The 21,602-nt window shown below is 38.8% G+C and overlaps 1 protein-coding gene across 1 annotated transcript; it reads left to right on the forward strand.

Annotated features, from left to right (window-relative positions):
* The first annotated feature begins 19 nt into the window (after positions 1-19).
* ophn1 (oligophrenin 1) lies at positions 20-20,811 on the forward strand. The gene is made up of 24 exons (XM_071460293.1): positions 20-576; positions 1,744-1,839; positions 2,343-2,404; positions 3,235-3,306; positions 4,857-4,958; positions 5,042-5,152; positions 5,345-5,449; positions 5,552-5,681; positions 5,781-5,881; positions 6,021-6,112; positions 7,259-7,337; positions 10,176-10,209; positions 10,399-10,461; positions 11,107-11,181; positions 12,404-12,488; positions 12,942-13,000; positions 13,859-13,964; positions 14,119-14,278; positions 14,476-14,623; positions 15,475-15,783; positions 16,618-16,765; positions 17,723-17,773; positions 18,651-18,699; positions 18,828-20,811. Exons 1-24 carry the CDS (start codon positions 423-425, stop codon positions 18,831-18,833), a joined length of 2,397 nt encoding a protein of 798 aa, XP_071316394.1. The 5' UTR covers positions 20-422; the 3' UTR covers positions 18,834-20,811.
* Positions 20,812-21,602: the final 791 nt, after the last annotated feature.

Raw genomic sequence — 21,602 nt, forward strand, 5'->3', positions numbered from 1 at the left:
CTTTAAAATCTAACAATTGATTTTAAAGCGACGCATAGGACAGAAGGAGGTTTCGTGAAAGTGTAAAACGTTTCGGAATGGGACGCGTCCAAAGGGAATCTAGCCGCTCTTCTAATCACGACACCGCAACAAGGAAAAAGTGGAAAAGAGCAGCAGGACCCAGTCAAATGGGAGTTTAAACAGCTCGTCAGGCGAGTTGAAGGGGAAGTGAGTCCAAACGGTGCCTCTCCACTGTTTGCTTCACTTCATTTCTGACCAGCGGCCGCCGCAGGCTCCCACGGACACCATGGTTTCTGCTCCTCTGAACAGATGTGTGTGTGGAGGCGCCTCAGCTGAGCAGCAATGACCAGACGAGCGTAGGCTGCGTGGCTCACTCAAACACCCTCCGTGTCTCTATTGTCTCAAAGCCTCCCGTTCAGAAGATGGGGCATCCTCCTCTGGAGTTCAGCGACTGCTATCTGGACAGTCCGGAGTTCAGAGAGACTCTCAAGTGCTATGAAATAGAGCTGGACAGGACGAGCAAATCTCTCAAAGAGTTGATAAAAGATGGCAACAGTGTTATCAGTGCAATCAAGGGTAAGCATGCTCATATCTGATCTGTCCAGTTTTAGTAACAGCTTGCTTTGCACGCTGAATGTAAATATAGTGGCGTGACGAGGGTAGAGCATCAGTGGGGCCTTTTTTTGTGGGCCTGCAGGATCAATGAGGGTGGGTGTGTGGGAGAGGCACATTCAGGGAGGTGCTAGTGCTCCCCTGGGATATGACCACAACAGCCTGCTTTGAAAGCTCCTGGATCTGATGCAGATGTGCAGGATGAGTAACTCTGTTTGTTTCCAAATAACACAAGAGCTGCCTCCTTTTTGCAGGTGTTGCTTGCCCACCTTTCCTCTGTGTGTGGTGTAGTCTGGTTGTAGTGTGGGACCAGTCCCACCGACAGCATGGACCAGAGCCAGGGACAGCATACAGTACTGTAGATGTGTGTATTTGGGTCAGCGTGGCACCAGTGAGGGGGGACACTGTGTGTTTTGTATGGCCAAGATACTGCCCATTCTGCTGTCCAAATCACCACCGACAAGCTTTTCACCTCGCAAACAGAAACTGTCATTGTAGGTACTGTAGTCATGCTGCAGAGTGGTGGAGGTCCTATATTCAGTCCAGATAATAGCCAGAGGTCACGAGTGCTTATTGTTGGGGTGAACTGCACTAAGACATATTCACAAATGTACTTACAATTTTACAATAAAAACTTTGTAAAAGAAAACACAGTTAAAGAAAGAATCCAAAAAAAAAAAAATGAACACATTTAACAGAAAACACAATGTGTTGATGGAAAAAACATGAAATGATTGAAAGATTGGAAACAGTTCCATTACTAGGAGATTTTAAAGTATGAGACATGATTTCCAAGTGAAGATCCCGAGGCAAAATGCTCTACAGTATTCATTTGACAGAGTCTGTTTTGTTTTAGTAATAAAAGCCAGACGTAGCAGGGGTAATATATTGCACTGGTCACACACTGGCTGCTGCTGTGCCGCTGAATCCTGCTAAAGATGTCGTTCATACTGCAGACTTTCCTACCAATGGTTAAAAAAAATGCACAGTAATAATAATCCTGGACAGCGCTTCAATCCATGAGAGCTGAGTTGGATGTAAAGACTACTGTACTATTTCTATATTGTATACAGTTAAATGTAGTTGTGTCTCAGGCCTTTGGATTCAGGTGGTTTTTTTTTTTACTTTTAGGCTATTCTGTGGCAGTGCAGAAGTTTTCTCAGACGCTCAGCATGTTCCAGTTCGACTTCATCGGTGACTCCCTGACAGATGATGAGATTAACATTGGTGAGATAATACAGACACGCTGGTGAACGCACACTTCATATTTATTGTCTTGTTGACTTTTTCCAGTAGGTTTGTCTGCTTACGATTACTGTTTGGAAAATGGCAGCAGTCAGAAATACCTCGAATTTTTGTTATTATAAAGTTAGAAGTGTTGTACATTAGAATTAGCTTTTACAAACAGACTTTCCTACTTGACCTCAGTGGAGGGGGACATTTTTGGCAGCCGAGTGGTAATTCCTCACAACTTGAATGTGAGGAATCAGGAAAAAAATGGTTTTGGAAAATCAGAAACTTCTGCCTTACAGCTTAATGACAAATGTTTATAAAAAAATAGCTGGAAATATTAGTATCATTAACTCCCTCAAGTCTGTGTTAATACATATTTGTCAGTGCTTTTTTTTTTAATCGTTCCAAATGCGTTTGCTGCGTCAGACACTTAAAGATAAGAATGTGCTAAGTCTTAATTCCGGTCCTCAACATTTTTGTGTTGTCTTCACCCCCAGCTGAGTCGTTCCAGGAGTTTGCTGGTCTCCTGCAGGAAGTGGAGCATGACAGGATGATGTTGGTGGGTTATCAGCTTCCTCCATGTTGACTCTATATCCTATTCAAACCCTCATTAGATATTTGAAACCACATTAACAACTCCTTCACTACACATTAGACCAATTGGAAGGAAAACAATTTTGGCACTTCTCGTTATGGACAAGTAAACTAACTTGCTCTTTGCTACAAAACAAAAGCAACTCCTTTCATGGTACAGTAGATATTGCACTTGTTCATATTAATTGAACTATATTATCACAAAACACATCTATGAGCCTATAAATCTTTGCTGCAAATGTGTATACTTGTTAAGAGGAATGCTGGTAATTATTTTGCTATCAGTTCCCTTCTTGTTTTTCGTGTTCCTTTTCGTTAATGGTTCCATGTTGCCTTTGTGATTTCAAGCTGTTGTTATCACTTCTGCTACTGTTATCTTTGCACACTATGTAACGCTGTAAAAAATGCTGAATCACTCATTCTCTAATGGAACCGTGTTGATGTTATTACATGTAGGGTTTCCTAAATCTTATCAATATTTTCTTGCCACATGAACTCAAGCTACAATCATATCTTCTTTGATTCATCTTCCGGCCTTACACTTTATCAATCAAGGCATCACATTAGGAGCAGCGCCTCCTGTCAGACTGGGTTTTCTGGATACAAATCAAATTTTAAAACTGGAGGTCTTTTGGTTCAATTGTGCTTGTGGGAGTGACTATGACAAATACATTTTTACGCATTACTTTAGAATGTTTATTTCTAAATCCTTTTTGTTTGTGCCACTAATACAGACTGTGTTTAAGAGTGTGTTCTGTGCCAATTAAAGCGTGCGCTTCATGTTGACCTGTCCAGGTTCAGAACGCCTCCGACCTTCTCATCAAGCCTTTGGAGAAGTTCAGAAAAGAGCAAATAGGAGTAACAAAAGTGAGTGTTTTCACTGACTCCTCCGTGAAAGTGAAATTGTTGTGTTCTGTTCTGCTCCAATGGGTTCACAGTTTGATCGGTTTCTGTGCATTGAAAGTCAAACTGTTATAAAACATCTTTCTGAGCTACTGAACAGGATGTTATAAGCTACTTCCCCAAATCTATTTATGAATCCATGTGTGACACACCTACCTGTATAACAATAATATGCAAGTGTCTCCTTCCTCTTTAGCGAGTGTATAGCCAAGCAGTTTTAAAGTTCAGAGCAGCTCATATTTTACAGTTAACATCATCAGAGTAGTGTGTGACACCTTGATTATTCATGACACCAGGGCGTCTTTCTGATTGTGCTCTGGTGATCAAAAGAGATTTTTCCCCCAGTGTATTAAGTAACCAGCTGCTTGCCGCTGTGTTGATATTTAACTGAACTGAACCGAGTAGCTGAAATACAGCATACATGAATTATGCAGGTTTTAGGTGTCTTGTAAAATGAATTCATATTAAAAACACATCTTAAAAATAATTGCTCTAATGTAAAACTGTAAAATGTTGTTTGATGTAACAAAACACTGCAGCTTGATCAGGTGTCACTTCCCATTTTAACATCTATAAATTTCAACAGTCTGTTTATTTCAATCAAGGCTTTCAACAGGGAAAAGAAAGTTTAAGAAATGTGAGTAAAATATTCCAACAAGAAAAGTGTTAAAATGAAGAGAACAAAAGTGAAAGAGTTCACAATGATAACAGAGCGAAACCAGTCTTGTGTGATGTCACCCCACAGCCCAGTCACATCAAACACCACCTGTCACTTTCCCAAGATCATTTCAATTGGATGTTTTTAACTGGATGTTATTTAACTATTCTGAGGTTAGTCTGGTCAAGTTTGCATTTGTAGAGTGTTAAATGCTAAATGTTTTGACCACTTATCCATTACTTAATTCATTACTAAGCAGTTTCACGATTTGTGTACACTTTAAGCCATTAATTTGAACCATATACTCATTATCTCATGATAAGTACTTCAACTGGTTATCCCATATTTTTAATCCAATTGTTTAGACTCCTGCTCAAATACTAACCAGTTTTCATGTTCATGTGTTACAGCTGCCTATATATATATTGTTTAAAACAAATCGTTTTTCAAATTACTTGAGCTACTCTACAATTTATCCAAATACCCTGTCAACTACAGAAGTTCCCCTTGTGGTATAAATACCCCTGGTTGGGAATTACCAAGCTAGATCATTAAAGATAGATCAGCAAATTCCATTTTTTTATTTTTGAAATGAAAAGAAAATACAACCCCAGCTGCAAATAGATGAACTTAAAAATAGAAAAAAATTAAACAGTGCAACATGTACAAAAGTGTGGACATATATGGGTGTGTGTGTGTGTGTGTGTGTGTATAGGAATTCTTATCAAAAATGTTTTGTTATGCAAAAAATATATTGTACTATAACTAATAAAATCTTGATAATAACAGATCCTAAGAGGAGCTGTATGTTTTTCAGTCTATGACAATCTTTCTAATGAATGTCTCTGTCTTACAGGAAAAGAGGAAGAAGTTTGAGAAAGAGAGTGAAAAATATTACTCCCAGTTAGACAAACACCTGAATCTTTCTGCCAAGAAGAAAGAGAGTCAACTCCAAGAGGTTGGGTGAAGTACAGTCAGTATTTTGCATCAATTCTGTAGTGAAATATAGAAGTGAAATGTCCTTGTTTTTTCCCACTACAGGCTGATGAACTCTTAGACAAAGAGCGGGTGAACTTCTACGAGTCGTCGGTGGAGTACGTGTACCAGATCCATCAGGTGCAGGACAGGAAGAAGTTTGATGTGGTGGAGCCTGTAAGTGCTGCCTGTGGTCTCCCACTCTTCCTCTTTATCACCACACAAATGCACCTAACAAAGGAACAAGGAAGTATACAACACAGAGAGAATCACTATAGTCATTCATCCATTCTTTATGATAACGGTTCCTTTGTTCTAATCGTTCTTAACAGCAGTCTTAAATATGTATTTCATGCTTTGGTTGGACAGGTGCTGGCATTTCTTCACAGCATTTTAACGCTCAACAACCTGACAGTAGAGATGACTCAGGACTTCATGCCTTACAAGCAGGAACTGCAGCTCAGCTTACAGAATGTAAGTTGTCGTACTGGCGACGAATAATGCCATTAGTGAGGTTTAATGTCCTTTAATTGGACGTCTGTATGTTTCTAAAGTGCTGTCTGGTTTTGCCTGCAGACCAGAAACCACTATGAGAGCACTCGTGAGGAGATGGAGGAGCTGATGAAAAGAATGAAGCACCCATCCCAGATCTGTAAAATGCAAAATTTTCTGCCAATGGAGGGTTATCTATACTGTCAGGAGAAGTGTAAGTGTGCTGCATGTTTAACGCAGAAGCTTGTTGCTTGTACACACTCCCTCTGACCAGACCCATCCTGTTTTTGTTTTTCTTTCTTTCTCACAACAGGGGCTTTGGGAGTGTCATGGGTCAAATATTATTGCAAGTATCACAAGGAGGGGAGGCTGCTAGTCATGGTACCTTGTGAACAGAAGCCTACAACTAAACAGGTGAAAATAAATTATTACTACATGTCCACCACATAAAGGCAATCATCTGTGTACCTGTAATACTCATAGCCAATTTATATCCTCATATACTGGCTCTACCAATGTCATCTCCGTCACAACTTTCTCTCCTCCCCTGCAGGGCCTGACGCAGCTGACGCTGAAGTCCTGCATCCGCCGGAAGACGGAGTCCATAGACAAGCGCTTTTGCTTTGACGTGGAAACCAACGAGAGGTTAGCACAAACATATCCGAGGAACTGTTAGATGATGCAAAACGAAAGCCCTGTGGGATAAACAGGTTCAGGCGGCGAGGTGAACAGGTGGTTTACAAGAACAGAGTGTGAGGGCTAAATGGACTGTAGCCCAAACAATCCCTGAGCAGCATGTGCACGCTGGAAACAGATGGCAGACTCACCGATTTCAGGGGAAGGAACACAACAAGCTCATATTTATATAAGCAGGCCATTCAGTACCAAAAGCATTTTAATTGACACTTTCTGTTGTAATCAAGCAGATACTAGGAGTGTCAGCAGGGTGTTTTTAAAGTTTTAAAAGCTGCTTGAATTATGCATTAAGTGTTTGAAAGTGTCTGAATGTTGAGCATTTAATTTGTGCCAGTGTGTGAACTGAGCAACAACGTGATGACTGGACAGCTGTTTGATAAACTCAAGGTGGCAGCGCTGTTTAGTGCAGAAGATGACGTTGTTGGTTCAAGATGTTTTAAGATAAGTGTCCACCCACCTGAACGTCCCTGATATGCTTATGTGCAGGGGCCTAACCCTGACCTTTGAATGAATGAGAAGTAATTTCTCTTACTTACCGATCGCCCTCATTTTATTCCCCGATCATTTGTAAAACTGTCTTCATCCAAGTTGCACACACTAACATAAATGTGTGGCTCCTATAGATAGCAGGGTTATACATTTTACTGTCAAAGTTGACAGAAGAGTTAGTTTTAGGTTTTATTTTATGGTGTGTTGATCATTGCAGTTGGTAGAAAGAGCTTTAAAGTTGTGGCTCAGTTGTTTTTTTTAACAATTAATTCATTAGCCTACGAGCTGAAAGGTTTGGCACCAGGTTTTGTTGCGTCTCCAGCAGACAGATTGCAACAATGGATTTTCATCATCTCTTCATGCTTGTCTTATTTATCTCTATGTCCTACTTCCATCATCACCACGTAGGATTTAATCAGTTACTTCAAAGACACTTTGAGTCCTTCTCCTTGTGGTGTTCTTATTATTTTGTCCGCCCTGATTTGCTTGAGAAATGTGTGTGTGATCCATGAATAAAACATCAAAGTATTCACAGTGGTTGTAAAATGTAGCAGTGCATCCTGTGATCTTTGCTTCTTTAATGGTATTTTGTTTGTGTTTCCATAGAAACACACCTGTTACTTTCCAGGCTCTCTCGGAGGGGGACAGGAAGTTGTGGATGGAGGCCATGGATGGAAAAGAGCCTGTGAGTTTATTTCTTATCTCATTTAAATCTTCGATTTAGGATCATATTTGTGAAAATGGCTGTCTTGTCAAAATCCTGAGAGCAACGTGGCAACTGTGTTGACACAAAAAACTCCCAATCTGCATGTCAGAGTCCATCCAAACCTGTCTTTTATAAAATCTCCCTAAATATTGGCAGATAGTTAAGTCTGTAAATCTTTCGGGTAAGAAGCTACAATTGTTATTGTCAAGATTAATGTCATTTGCAGCTTCCTAATTGGGTTGCACCTACTTAAATGTGTTTTATCTTCACAAAGCAAATCAGTTGAACCCTGGAGAGAGACAAGTCGAACAAATGAGAGGGAAAAAAAACTTGATTTGCTAAGTAGTGTGTTGTTTTTAAATTGTATTTACCTTTACATGTGTTTTGAGAAAAATATAATTTCTAAAATCCATCATGTGAGTGACAGCTCACATCTTATATCTGTTAAGCGCTGCAGGATGTAGGCATGGGTGATTTTGTTATTGCTTCTCTATTACAGATGTGTGAGAGATGATAGAAAGCTTGTTAGACACATTAATCCATCAGTGTGTGGCTAAATGATGGCACCCGGTTAGTCTTTATACCATCTTACAGCAGAGCTGGATTCACAGTTTGTGAATCATGTTTATGTCTTAGTGGAAACCTCTTTGTATAAACTGGCAGTTTGCTGATCTGCCAAAACGTTCTGCTCCCATGATCTGTGTCCACATTGAGCGGTTTTGAGGCGATGAAATACTGAAGTGCTTGAGCAGCAAATTCTTAGACCTTAATTCCTCTTTTGGTTGTAGCTCTAAACACTACTTTGCTTTCAGTTGTGCTCTCTCCGCAGTTGTTGTCAGATCTCCGTTATATCAGATGGTTTAATGGTGGATGTTGTGTGAGTTGTGGACGAAACACATAAACCATGGCTGTCAGAGGATGTGAAAATAACAGAAGGCACACTTTTCAGTGCCTTCTTCCTGTGCAACTTCCTCAGTGACTTCTGTATATTGTTAAAATTTCATAACAGCTTTTTCAACAACTTTGCCTGAATAGTCTCAAAGATCCACTGCGCTGTACTAGCTCTTCCTGCAGTGCTTCTGAGCTGTCAGTGTTGACCATGATCAGCAATGGGTGGTGTTGTTCTTCTTTCATACCAGCCCTGTCAACTTCATTTCTCTTTGAATGGCCTTTAGCCTTTGGAGTAGCTGAAATATAAGGTCCAGCACTGCTTCTACCCTTCAGTGCAGCCATATGGACACTTTATATGGCTCTTTATCATAGGCCTTAAAGTGCAGTATGTCTTTACATAATATCTGTAACCTTTGGATCTTTCTGAACATCTCCACTTGCACTTCACAGTCTTATTGTAAGTCCTTAGAGTGCAGAACCTTGCTCTGTAAGCATGATGATTTTCTTGTACATTTAATGTACAGTGTTAGTATAGTATCTCATTTTCCAAGCAAAAATATTAAATATTCACAGCTTCCAGCTTCTCAAATGAGCTTCAGAGGATTTGCTGCAGATGATCACCTTGGGCTCAAGGGAATTCTAACATTTCTGACATTTTATTGACAAAACAACTTAATCAATTAATCAAGAAATGTATCTGCACCTCATTCGAGAATGAAAATAAGTGTTACTTGCAGCCCTTGCAGACACACTTTGGCCATGACAAGCCCAGGAGCTCTGGAAGCAAAATCATCCTGCAACCAAGCAGATCCATTACAGTGCATAAGTCTGTCTTGGCAACTTTGTTGCATTTCTAAATTAAGTCGTGGTTGACATGCATGAGCCCATGTGCCAAAATGATAAATGTAATCCTACACTTTCAGATCACTTCATTTTCCACTAAAATGCTCTGATATTATTTGGCATTAAAGTGTAAGACAAAGAACAAAGTGCTTGCATTCGTCTCCCAAAGACTGGGTTTTTGACTGTGAGCCAATCCTTTCTGTAAAGGTAGTTTTGTTATTGTTGCATCCATAGATCTGATTTGTGAGTCCTGAAGCCTGACACTCAGCTACCTCGTGTTTCTGTCTTTTGAAATAAAGTAACTCAGAGCCATGTGACAGTACCAAAACAGAGGACTCATTGCTTCAGTAACGTTCAGTTAACGTTTGTGAGAGTCAGAATAACAAACAAAACAAAGCTAAGAATGAACTCATATATATGACCTGACAGGTCATTTAGTAGTAGTAGTTGTTTTCTTCTCAGTTCTAAATCAATAACAGGATGTGACAGTGATACGTCACACCTCAGCTGCTGCAACAAACACTCACCCTGCTGAAGCGTCCAGCTGCTCTGTAGCTGGTCCTGACCTCTGACGTTCATTAGTGGGGAGGGAGATAAGCTATTCTGGGGGAAGATCCTCCACATCTGACAGTGACTGACTGGTCTCTGAGTGAGGTGGATGCTGTGGGTGTGTTACTGTCAATCTATGCCTGTAGTCATGTACTGGTCTTTAAAATTTAAGCTTTGCCAAATTTCTCCCAAGAGAAAACCAAATTCGTTTCAATTATTTGGTTGTTGTTGATGCAGGAATGTTTCCTGTTTCCCACCAGTCTACTCTGTTTTCATTATTGTTCATTTTATCTAGATTCAATGTGCTCATAATGTAAACTTTAACTGGAAAATGGTGGTCATATTCCCTTTGGTTATCCAGGAAGCTTTCTGGAAGTTGGTTTCAGTGGAGCAGTTGCCTGTTCTTGAACCATCATCAAGTTTCTTTTTGTGTCATTTTCAGTTTTAAGAAAGTCATATTCATTAATCAGGCTGTGGTAGATTTTTCCACATGCTCTTGACTTTTCTTTTACTTTTTTTTTTTTTCCATTTCAGATCTATCATTCCCCAATTCACAAGCAAGCAGAAAGTAAGTCAGTTATCATTATTCTCTAAGTCTGAAGATGTGATGTTGATGTAGACAGACACAATGATGTCTTACTTTACATCTTGTGACACTGAAAGCATCGGTTATTATGTTTCAACAATGACAAGTATTGTCTTTAAATTACAGTTCGCTGTTAAATCTGCTCATTTTTTGTCTTGCTTTACTCCACAGTGGAGCTGAATGAAATTGGATTCAAGTTTGTGCGAAAGTGCATCAACTATGTTGAAACAAAAGGTAAAAGCTCCAATTAGAGATTTATCCCGGCTGCCTGGTTTGCCTGCATGGCCTTAAGGGGGCGTAGTTGAGTCATAAGTTAGTCATTTTGATGCCACTTCTGCAGGCTGATCCCAGGGAAAAAATTTACTCCATTACAAGTGTAGTTGTCTGAAATAATAGTGTATTTCAGATAGTACAAATTTTTAATCATCACATCCTTATCTCTAGCTTTTTTTGTTAAGTCCATGAAGGTTTGTCTTTTTTTTTTTTTTTTTTTTTAAGAATGATTTTGTTTTACTATTATTTCCTCTCTTGATGCATGCTTTCAGTGCATGCTAAAAACTCAATATCTCAGCCTCTCTTGAAGGCAGATGTAACCTTATAATTCTACAGTATATTTCTCCACTAGTGTGATTCATCTTACAAGAGTGGAATTAAGTACTCAAGCCATGAGCATGTAATTTATCTCATGATCCAAGCGTGGGGCATTGTTCAGTCTCAAACTAAATAGTTCAATGAAGCGTTCATAATGAGGAAAGAACATCTGTATCTTAATTCAGCCTCACACAGACTCTTAAAAGAAGCATGTGGTACATTTCCACTGCTCTGTATTTGTCCAGATTACACTCCCCTTTCTCTTACCTCCCCCTCTCCTCTTTCCAGGAGTGACACAAGAAGGAGTGTACAGAACAGTTGGCAGCAACATCCAAGTGCAGAAGCTTTTAAATGCCTTCTTTGGTAAGGAAATAAGCCTGTGAACACGCACTACATCAGTCCATTCACTTTGTTTTCCTCAATGAGGTTGATCTACCTGACTCTGCAACATAACAGGTTCTGCAGCTTTTGTTAAGCTTGGCTGTTAAGACACACAGCGAAATATCAGTAGGTCGGTCACTCCCAGTGCTGTTGCTCTGGAGGGTTCTGCTTTAAAGTTGCTATAAACCATATTTTTATAATAAGAATGCATGAAATGACGATGCTTAATGTGAAAGAGGTCATTTGTGGTGGCAAACCCACAGAGAATTGCCACATGACCCTGCTGTTCCATTAATCTCTATTGGGCTTGCTAGCATTTTGCAACCCATTGTTTTAGTTTTCAGGCCCAAAACTTTAATGTTGTGGTTCACTCTCTTTGCATGATTTTAACAGCAGGCAGCTGTTTTTAGAGAAAAAACTCTGTACACTACTTGCTCAGCACCAAACAGCAGCCAAAGTTAACAATTAGCTGGTGAACATAATGTAGCATTTAGCAGCTAAAGAGCCATGCATTTCCCTGAAGAGTCGATGGAGACCAAAAAACAGAGCTGAAAGAGAGTGCGTATTGGCCTTTAAGTCATCCTTGGACACAAACATGACTCCAAATGAATGATAATACTGCTCCATACATGCTGGATTTGTGAACAGGCAATGGTTTTTTAACAATTTTGCCATATCAACATAAAGGATGAAAATATTTTCGTAGTTTTACAACCTGTTTCTACCTACTTCTAAATTGCTAGTTTGAGTTCTATTTATCAAATACATTAACATCTCTAGGAATTTCTAGAGTACTAGAGCACAGTTTGTAATAATAACATCAGTGACATCTTTGTTCTGTATAAGTGACCCAGTAAATTATGACAGTATAACAGTGAAGAAGCATGAACAACACCAGGACCCTGAAACTGAAGCAGCCAAATGGAATTCAGCCTCATCTGATTATTTACACCTGTGCTTTTCCTTCTGTGACATGTCAAAATATCTTTTGGGAAAAAGGCCTATTTTTGATTTTATTTTTTTTTTTACCATTTTTTTAAACTATGTTAATTAATTCTTGGCCCCATGTTGCATATCTGCTTGCGTATTTTTTAATTAGAGCCATCACATGTCACAGTGGTGGTTTTCAGTGTTGTTTACATGGGATTTTGACATAAACATCATTGAATTTTCTGCTTGTTTCTTCTGATTTGCTCCTTCGTAGACCCCACACATCCAGGAGATGTGGACCTCCACAGCAGCGACTGGGACGTTAAAACCATCACAAGTGCACTGAAGTTTTACCTAAGGTGTGTGTGTGTGTGTGTGTGTGTGTGTGTGTGTGTGTGTGTGTGTGTGTGTGTGTGTGTGTGTGTGTGTGTGTTGATGAACACACGTGAGTAGGTGAGCATTTAAATTGAATTACAATATAATATAATCATAATTAAACGATAATTGAATACATTTCAGGTGATCTTAAGTCTGACTCACTTGAAATTTTGCAGAATTCATCGTTGAATTCAGAGCTCTGATCTTCTAAGGATTTAGGTATTTTCCAAGAAAATATCCAGATGCGCAAACAAACAATTTGCTACTATTAAAATAACAAATGCAGCCTTGACAGAGGTTGTACTGAAGTGCTTTCTAGTGTAATTGTGTAACAAGTGAGTGCAGCTTTTTGTTTTTCTTATGTTTTACATGGGTGAGTCATATTGCACTGTGGTCTTGCACTTGTGTTAACGACCGTCTTTATTTATCTGAAGGAGCCTGTCTGAACCTCTGATGACCTACACTCTCCACAGGGACCTCATGTGTGCTGCAAGTAAGACATGTTTTGGAAGTTATCCTGCACTCAGATCAGAGGAGGTTGTGTAATTATGTCTGGCTCCTCTATAAATTCTCCTGTATCTAGATCTACCACTGAAATATGTTACTTATATTGACATAGTAGAATCCAACTGGTATCCCTCAAAATTTAAAGGTGTGCCAACACATGCCCTTGAATACATGCTAAGATGTCGCAGGCATTAGGAAGGTAAGAGCTTAATATGAGCTTTTACTTCAAACTTGTCCTCATCTGTTAGAAAATATCAGGGAAAAACAATTCTTCTTTTCATCTTTTCAGAGAGCTTGAGCGTAGTTTATGAACTTGCCATGCATCTTGGTTAAACTTACTTTGACATAAAAAAGCACTGCCTTGAAAAAACTTGGATACAGGGTATAAAAGAGGTATTTGCACATCAATACTGTGCAGACTGCAGGTTCAGCAGGTCTTCAGGCAGCACTATATCACTCTGGACACTCAAGGAAATCTAAGCCCCCAGTTTATTTTTGTCTGTCACGCCACATCACTGTAAAACAGAGAAGACAGTGAGTTTAATAGCATCAGCGTCATTCTGTCAGGATGTTACAGGTGGTCCTTTAGACAACTGGTGGCTTCAGTTTCCTAGAAATGCCATTCATTAACTGAGCTTGGAGCCTGGAGTTTGTCATGGAGACTTTCTTTTATTAGTCTCATGCTACTGCAGTGGATGGCTGCACCCTGCTCCAGACTGTTTTTAAATTACATTTTTTAAGTAATTAGATTATTGTAGTGTTTCTTTACATATTTAACTTTGCATATGTGATTATTTGAAATTCTTCCATTTGGCAGCTTTTGATTTTTATCTTTGTATCACAGAGTCAGATAATCTGGACTTTCGACTAAGTGAAATTCATTCACTTACCTACAAACTGCCAGAGAAGAATCGGGAGATGCTGGAGATGCTTATTAAACACTTGGTCAGGTGAGTGCCAGCGGACTCTGTTGTGATTTACTGTTTTTACTGCTCCCAGAGGACCCCTTGTTCTCCCTCTGAAATGACCTGAGTTAATGTGTCACTGCCTGTGCCAACAGTTTAGTTACACTTTATCCAAACTCATCTTCATACTTGTTGACAGTGTGTGCAGTCACAGTGATGAAAACCTCATGACTCCTTCAAACATGGCCGTTATCTTTGGACCCACGCTGTTGAGAGCAAAGGAGGAGACTGTGGCGGCCATGTTGGATATCAAGTTCCAAAACATTGTTGTTGAGATTCTGATTGAGGACTATAAAAAGGTACACTGTCAGATGGAAATCATTTTGTCCCACTTAAAGAAATATTTAAAGAAATTTGACATTTTTGGAAATAATTTTTGGCATTTCAATCTGTTTCATGCTCTTTGTCTTGTGTATCATTTCATTTATGTTACAAAATAATAGGATATATGGAGCTGAAATACTTGCTACCATAACTTTTTTTTTTGTGATTACAGATCTTCAGTAATATGCCTGATGACAGCACTGCCCCACCTATCCCTCCTCCGCGGATCACCCCGAGAAAGCGGCAGCCCATCACAATCTCCAAGCGGCCACCTCGTGTTTATCAAGGGCTTAGTCACGACCACTTCCAGAAAACAGAGAGTAATTATTAGCTTCTCTGATTGTCGTCATCATCCTCATCATTAACCTATTCTGTTTGTGCTGAACGTACAGGAGATTATATTTAACATGGTTCTTCAAAGGTTTTAAACAGATTTATAACACAACATTCCCACAGGGCCATTTCTTAGCACTTTCTGAAGAATAGGAAAACGTGGTTTAATGTAGTGTGTCTGTCCATAAAATGCTCCAAACAATTACATATTCTTAAACATAGAATTATTCATTGTCTGCCAAATTATTTGATTCTTTATTGCCTTAATCATTGATAGGAAATTCCTCTTGTCCCTTTTTATTTTATTATTATTACTCTATTTTTTTTTTTATCTCTCATGGGTCTTTTATTTAAAAGCCTCAGGCTAGATCATGTAATTTTCTGTCTGTTTGAACCCCTCGTTAAGTGGGTGTGACTCCATCCTCTCATACACTGTGGCAGAGAAATTTGGGGCATCTGCAGCTTGTCCTCTCTGTCTTAACTTACTACTTGGCAGAGCCAAATTACTGTATGATTAATCCACAGCTTAGTGTGTGTGTGTGTGTGTGTGTGTGTGTGTGTGTGTGTGTGTGGAATTCATTAACCAATCTTTTCAGTGTTGTTTTGAATCACTGAAGGGCAGGCTCAGTGGCTGTATCACCAGATTACATTGTATTGTTATATGTGACCTTTGGTACATTTTTCCTGCACTTTGAATGTTTTCTTGCACATTGACTGAGGCTGTAAGTTACTTGTACTCAGATAGGAAGAACACATCATACTCTTTGACTCTTCTCACTGAGTCCGCTGTAAGTAGTCACAACCTTGCATTAATTGTCCTGTTGTGTCTTTGAAACAGATGGACAGGACAACAGCTCTGTCATGGATGAGGAGGTCTCAGTGAGCCCTGTTCCCCTGCAGCGGACGAAATCTGCAAGCTGTGCTCCACTGGTTCCAAAAGAACCTCCTCCGAGACAGGCGCTGATGCCCAAACCAGCCAACCGTCAAGACAGACAGTCAGACTCTAACGCTGGGAAGACGGATGATACAAAGCAAAAGCCAGATTCCTCTACAGCGGCAAACGGGGAATCTGGGGTCTATGTGAGCCGAGTACCATCCTTCCAGGGCAGAAGACCACTTCCGAAGGGCACATCAGCCAACAGAGAAGGTAGGAGAAACCCTCTGTGTCTATGCAGCTGAGAATTTAATAAATCATACTTGTTTGTCTGTAAATGAGTTTGCCCATGTCTAGAGAAAAAAAACTCTTAAAGCTTTATAGGATTTTAAAAGAAGTTGAGAAAAGTTTAGTGGGGTTTTTTTTGTAGTGTTGTAGTTGCTCTTTATGACATGGGCTAAAATATGTCCAGCTACTGCATCTTTGCTTTACAAATTTAACTCTCAAGCTTGGGACTCATCTGTTATTGGTTTCTACCATTTAGTTCATTTTTAAACAGCTTTTAGCCTAATTAATTGAACCTAAACGGTGTTTCAAAGAAGTTGGTCAACAACCGGAAATTAAAGAGAGACAGTGCACCAGAGGTGAGTGTTATGCGTCTTTGCTAATTTGTAGGGTTTCTCATTAAGTTTAATTCCTGGTATTTAATTGATGTAGTCTAGCTATCCAAAATATCACTGCATGGATTTTCAGTCATTATGACTTAATATGAAAGTTAAGACGGTGCATGTTCAGCTCGTTGTTTTGGTTTCACATCTTGCAAAGTGACTGCTGTGGTTCACTATCACCACTGTCATTAACCTTGCAGCAGCCTTCCAGCCCTCAGCTGATTACTGCAAATAGGCTGTGATGAACCCGCTCAGCACCAAACTGCAGGGACTAGCTGTTGAACAGAGTAGTGAAGTTTAAGTTTATGAAGTGCCGGTACAACTCTCAACCGCCCATAACTACAGATCTTGAATTTATTTAATGGCAAGTTCCCTAATTTCTGCACATCCCCATGCACTGTCACATGAAGATTTAGTATTGTTTTTTTGTTTTTTTCAGGAGATTCTGATGGTCTGTCCAGGACCAGGTCCACAGAGAAACCTGCCATTTGTAGACCTCCAGTCAGGCCTCCTGAGCCCCCCTCCAGAAACCCCACTCAACAAAAGCCCCAAAGTACAGCCAGCAGTGAGAGCACGCCCACATCCTAGTAAGTGTTTTTCAGAGATACAAAAGTCTATAGCCTCTCTTTTTAAGATAATTTGGGTATGCAAATGCTGAAGGGGTCAAGAGGTCCAGTAAATGTTCCACTGTTGAATATGTTGTTTTAATTAAAACAAACACAGTTTTTAAGCAACCTTGAACATGCAAATTCCAGTATCTCAGAGTCAGCAGGGGCATGACAAGAAAAGAGTTCACGGCTGATCAAATTAGTATTGGGAAGAGGTGGACTGTGATTAAAAATAGGAGCCAGGAGCAGACGAGCTGGCAGTTATTTTTTATTGTTATCTCAATGTTATTAAATGCTTATAGCCAATATTTTTATTCTAACAATAGATCACACTTGTATGTGGAGGGAGACAAACCCACACATAATTATCTCCTGACTCTGCAGCTCCACTAATCTCTACTGAGCAAAAACACAACTCTAAATGAAGCTAATGTAGCTCCGTAACTGCTGCATGTGTGATATTGCCAAATCAACTCAGAAGGTGATAATATCTCAATGTTGTGTTTACAACTTGTTCTCCTGCACCCAGTCGGCCAAAAACATCAGGTTTATGAATGTTTTCAGATTATCATGTTAAGAAAGCAGTTTTCTCGTGGTAATGGATTAATTAGTTCCTGCACTTGTCACAAGAAAACAACTTTGTTATCCTGAGATGATAAGCAAATTCATTTCTGCTTGAGATAATAATAGATCTTTTACGGGCAGACACTTGACTTGTCTTTACAGAAAAATATCTCACTAGTTACACCTTTGCTTTTCCTGTTATAACATAGTTGTTCTTTTCCTGTAGATAAGTACCACACAAATGTAACAGTCTGCAAAATGATAGACGCCTGACTCCTGGACCACAAAGGATCTAAAGAAGAATCACAAATACGTGATGAATCACATGTTTATCTGCAATACCAACATCTCAGTTTTATTCTTTTCTCGCAGTGTTGCCTCTAAAACAAAGTTTTTTGAGAATGCCTCAAGGAAAGTTGGCAGGTACGTAAAAGCCATTTTCTTTGTCTTTGCTCCAGTTTGTCCTTCTCTTTAGTTCAGGAAACTTAGGTACAGTAAGTTTGAATAATAACTGTGCAGTCCATGAAAGTGAAATGAAATAAAATCACAACAGAGCATTCAAAGGATTAGAAAGGTATTATTAGTAACAGCCATTAACAATGACATTTTTAATTAAAGTCAGTAATTGTTATTATAGTAAAGTTAACTACTGTACATTATATGCCTCTGTGAGCTGGAAACAAACATGTCTGCTCTTTTATGATTTGCCTCCACGATCCACTTTCGGGGCCGTGCTGCCCTCCCCGCACCGGCAGTGAAGCAGGCATATTAGGAATGTCTGAGTGGGAAGAGTTTGTGGGAGTTTCATTAAAGAAAGTTTAACCCTTTCTTTATTGTAATCTCTTCTCTCAGTGTTACACACAGTTCACAGTAATGTGTCCGAAAAGGGGAGGGTGTGACCTCTGTTGACGTATAAAGCTCATGTTTGGCCTTCAGACAGAAGAAACACAGTCTGTGACTTTAGTGATTGTTGTCCCACAGTTGAGCCTGGTGTTAGTATCAGTTTTTTTAACACTGAACAATACAAACATTGTGTAAATACAGTATTAATTATATAAATGTAGATGTGACATTTAGTTGGTAAGTCATCACAGGTGTGTGTGAATTATAACAGTAACAAACAATTTTCTTTTTTTAAATTTACATCATAGCTGCACAATTCACCAGCCGTTTGCTACTCAATCTAACATTCCTTAAAACTGTGTCACCACTGTCAGGTGGTTAAGCTGAAATGGTATTGTAAACCATAAATGGAGTTCTCTTTTTTTTTTTTTTTTTTTTTTTTTCTCTTCTAATTTAGTCCACCGACCTCTCCATTACCATCACCGGTGACAAATGTAAAAAAAGAGGTGAGAGTTACTATAATTTAGCATTTATTCACTATTTTTTATCCTCTTGTGCCTCTTGTGTCTCTTGTGTCTGGTTTAACAAACTGGAAAATTGAATTGAAAAGATTGTCTTTGGTTTGTTTCCTCAGAATTGAAGTTAAGGAGATTTAGACCACATCATATGACCTCTATATGTGCTGTTTGGAGCACACTAAGCTGGAGGGAGTCACCACTAATGAACTCAGTCGATGCTGATCCTAAGTGATAGACCAAGGAAACGGCTCTAAATAAAGAAGAGTTGTGTCGTCAACACAGACGCATGAGCTCGTAAGGTAACTGACTCAGAGTTTGATTATTATTCCAAAGTTGGGATGGAGTAAAAATACTTTTTTTCTTCCACACCAATCAACAGTTTTGTCAAATAACATTAGAATATTTAGTCATTCCACAGTGTTAAATGGCTTTGATGACTCTTGTCCATTTTTTCTTGTGGGAACTAACTGTTGTAACTGGTCCATGACTTGTCTACATTCTTAACTCTTGTTTTCAGCAATGTGAAATAGATGTCCCAAAAAAGAGAAATTGATTAAAACTGACTCAGTCAGTTTAATCATTATTAATTTGAAAATGTGACATATTAGTCCATATTAGATTTGTAGCCATGTAAAGCAATTGAGACAAAAACTATTGTCTGTTATTTTAGAGAATCTGCTTAAAGAAAAGCAGCTGCTAAAAATTATCTTTCAGTATTTTAACAAACCCGCTTGGAAAAGGAAAAATCCTGTCAAGGAAGTGGACAAATAAATTCATATTAATCTCACAATGGAGTAATTATGTCTGTGAATGCTATTTTAGTTGGTTGGTTAAAAAATAATATTTTAACATTAATTATCTCAGTTGAGACATACAGCAATTCATCACCCAAACATAAGACACTTTTATAAGGCATTAAAAAAGTATTTGCTAGAAAATGTCAGTCTGTATTAAAGTCAGTGTAGTTTGAATTTACACTGAATATAAAGCTAGTGTTAGTTTAATAGGAAATGAAAAAAAAAAACAGATTTCACTAGTTTACATTCCCTTACTTCTTACCTCTTGTAGGTAGGTCAGGTTGTACAGGAGAGTCCTTGAAGTTTACCTAAATTTTTTGCACCTCAAATAAATTGTTGGGTTTAAAAAGCAGGTCAAAACTGTTTGTTACATTATGTGAATATAACACTTTGGTGATTTTTTCCTTTGTTTTTAGTTTTGTTGTTCTTGAATGGTAACTATGTTGGTTTTACACTTGTTTTTCGCATAACCCAACTTGAAGATTCTGGTTTCTTTGGTTTTTCTCTGGTTTGTGAAAAGGAAAATAAACACAATGCATTTTTAACTTGCCTCATGAATATTTTCAAAAATGAGCTGTGTATTATCAGGCAATTCTGTGTTACTGCATGGTGTTTTGGTCTTATCTCTCCCCACTCTGTCAGTGTGCTGATGTTTGAAGTCAGTCTTATGACTTCTGTTTCACATCTGCACTAAATGAATGTTTTTTTTTTAAGTCTTAGCGCTCTCTCTCAGAACATTACAGAACAGTTTCTTTAAAAGAGTAATCACTCGTTAATGTGACGTTAACAGGCCTGTAATAAAAGTGCCCCTTCACTTGTCAAAGTGTTAAGTTGCTAAAATTCAAACTGTTATATTTTGTACAAAGAGGAGTTGCAACATATAAGAAATTTAAGCAGTGTGTATCATCTTAGCACTGCTTAATTTTAGAAACATTTGATGTAATGCAATAAGGTTGAATGACTCTCTAAGGCCTCTTTGATCAGACTTGAGATAAAATGTTCTGTCATGTTTCTGGCTACTGGCTTTACTGGACATTCATGTTGAATCAGTTGATGAAGGTGAATAAAAAAAAAAAACCAAAATAAAAGAATCTAATTTGGTTTCATGAAACAGTAGCAATCTCTGTGACAGCCAGCACTGTTGTGACAAAGTTAATAGCTTGATTGTTATTCATTTGTCACAAGTTTTGTATGCAGATATAAGCTGTTGTTGGCAGGGTGACGTGTGCGAGAAACTGGATGCAAAATAAACCTTATGATGCATAAATAAAGAGTAATTTTCTAGATTGACGGGTGATGCTGACTCGTTGTATATTTGTCTCATTTGTTAAAAACATACAGTCTGAGGCATGTAAATGGGGGACAGATGATGGAATAAAATGTCTGCTCAGAATGAAGGGTTTGATTGGGAAGATGGTGAAATGTCCCAGTTTTAACATTGATTTTTTTTTTGTTCTGTGAGGCTGTATCCAGGCAGGGTAGGGCTTTGAGCAAAATGCACACTGACATACTCACAATGACCTGGATGATGTCGTTGGTATAATGTTCACCATGTTCACCGTCTTACTTCAGTGTGTTAGCATGCTATTTGTAAGCATGACAGTTATGTTATGCTGATGCAGATGGGAATGTCATGCTAGCTGATGCTAGAGGAAAAGTCAGGGAATCACTAAAGTCAGAGGGTTTCATCCTCTGTGGAACATGAATGTCTGTTCAATATGTCTTGACAGTCAAGCTCATTGTCTGCAGCCAACAGACCAACATTGCCTTGCCATTTGCATGGCTAAAAATAATATTTAAAAATTGTTCACCCTTCCCCATGCAGTGAATTTCTTGTACTTCCTCCAGTTGATCACTTGTGGTGTCGAGTACTTGAACAAATCCCACAGAGCCCTCTGACTATGGCTGTGATCTTTCTTATCCTCACCCTCCATCCTGCCTTTGAGGAGCATAATTAGTCATGTGGCTCCATGTGGTTTAACCTTCATTCACTCCCATCCAAATATACAAGCAAAGCAAAAATATTCTTAATATGTGTATTTAGTTAAACCATTACTTTATTTATGAATGCTGGGTGGTTTATTGGCTCCATTC

Source organism: Trachinotus anak, unplaced genomic scaffold (assembly GCF_046630095.1).
Source record: "Trachinotus anak isolate AG129_WGS33_773 ecotype Australia unplaced genomic scaffold, CSIRO_AGI_Tana_v1 ptg000024l, whole genome shotgun sequence".
Classification (NCBI taxonomy): Eukaryota; Metazoa; Chordata; class Actinopteri; order Carangiformes; family Carangidae; genus Trachinotus; species Trachinotus anak.

What these genes read in the sequence shown, in the direction of transcription:
- ophn1 (XM_071460293.1), top strand. Translation starts at nt 423, where the DNA reads ATGGGGCATCCTCCTCTGGAGTTCAGCGACTGCTATCTGGACAGTCCG. An exon ending in AGCATGACAGGATGATGTTG is followed by an intron (nt 2,405 to 3,234) that starts GTGGGTTATCAG and finishes TGACCTGTCCAG; the next exon opens with GTTCAGAACGCCTCCGACCT. An exon ending in CACATCAGCCAACAGAGAAG is followed by an intron (nt 15,784 to 16,617) that starts GTAGGAGAAACC and finishes TGTTTTTTTCAG; the next exon opens with GAGATTCTGATGGTCTGTCC.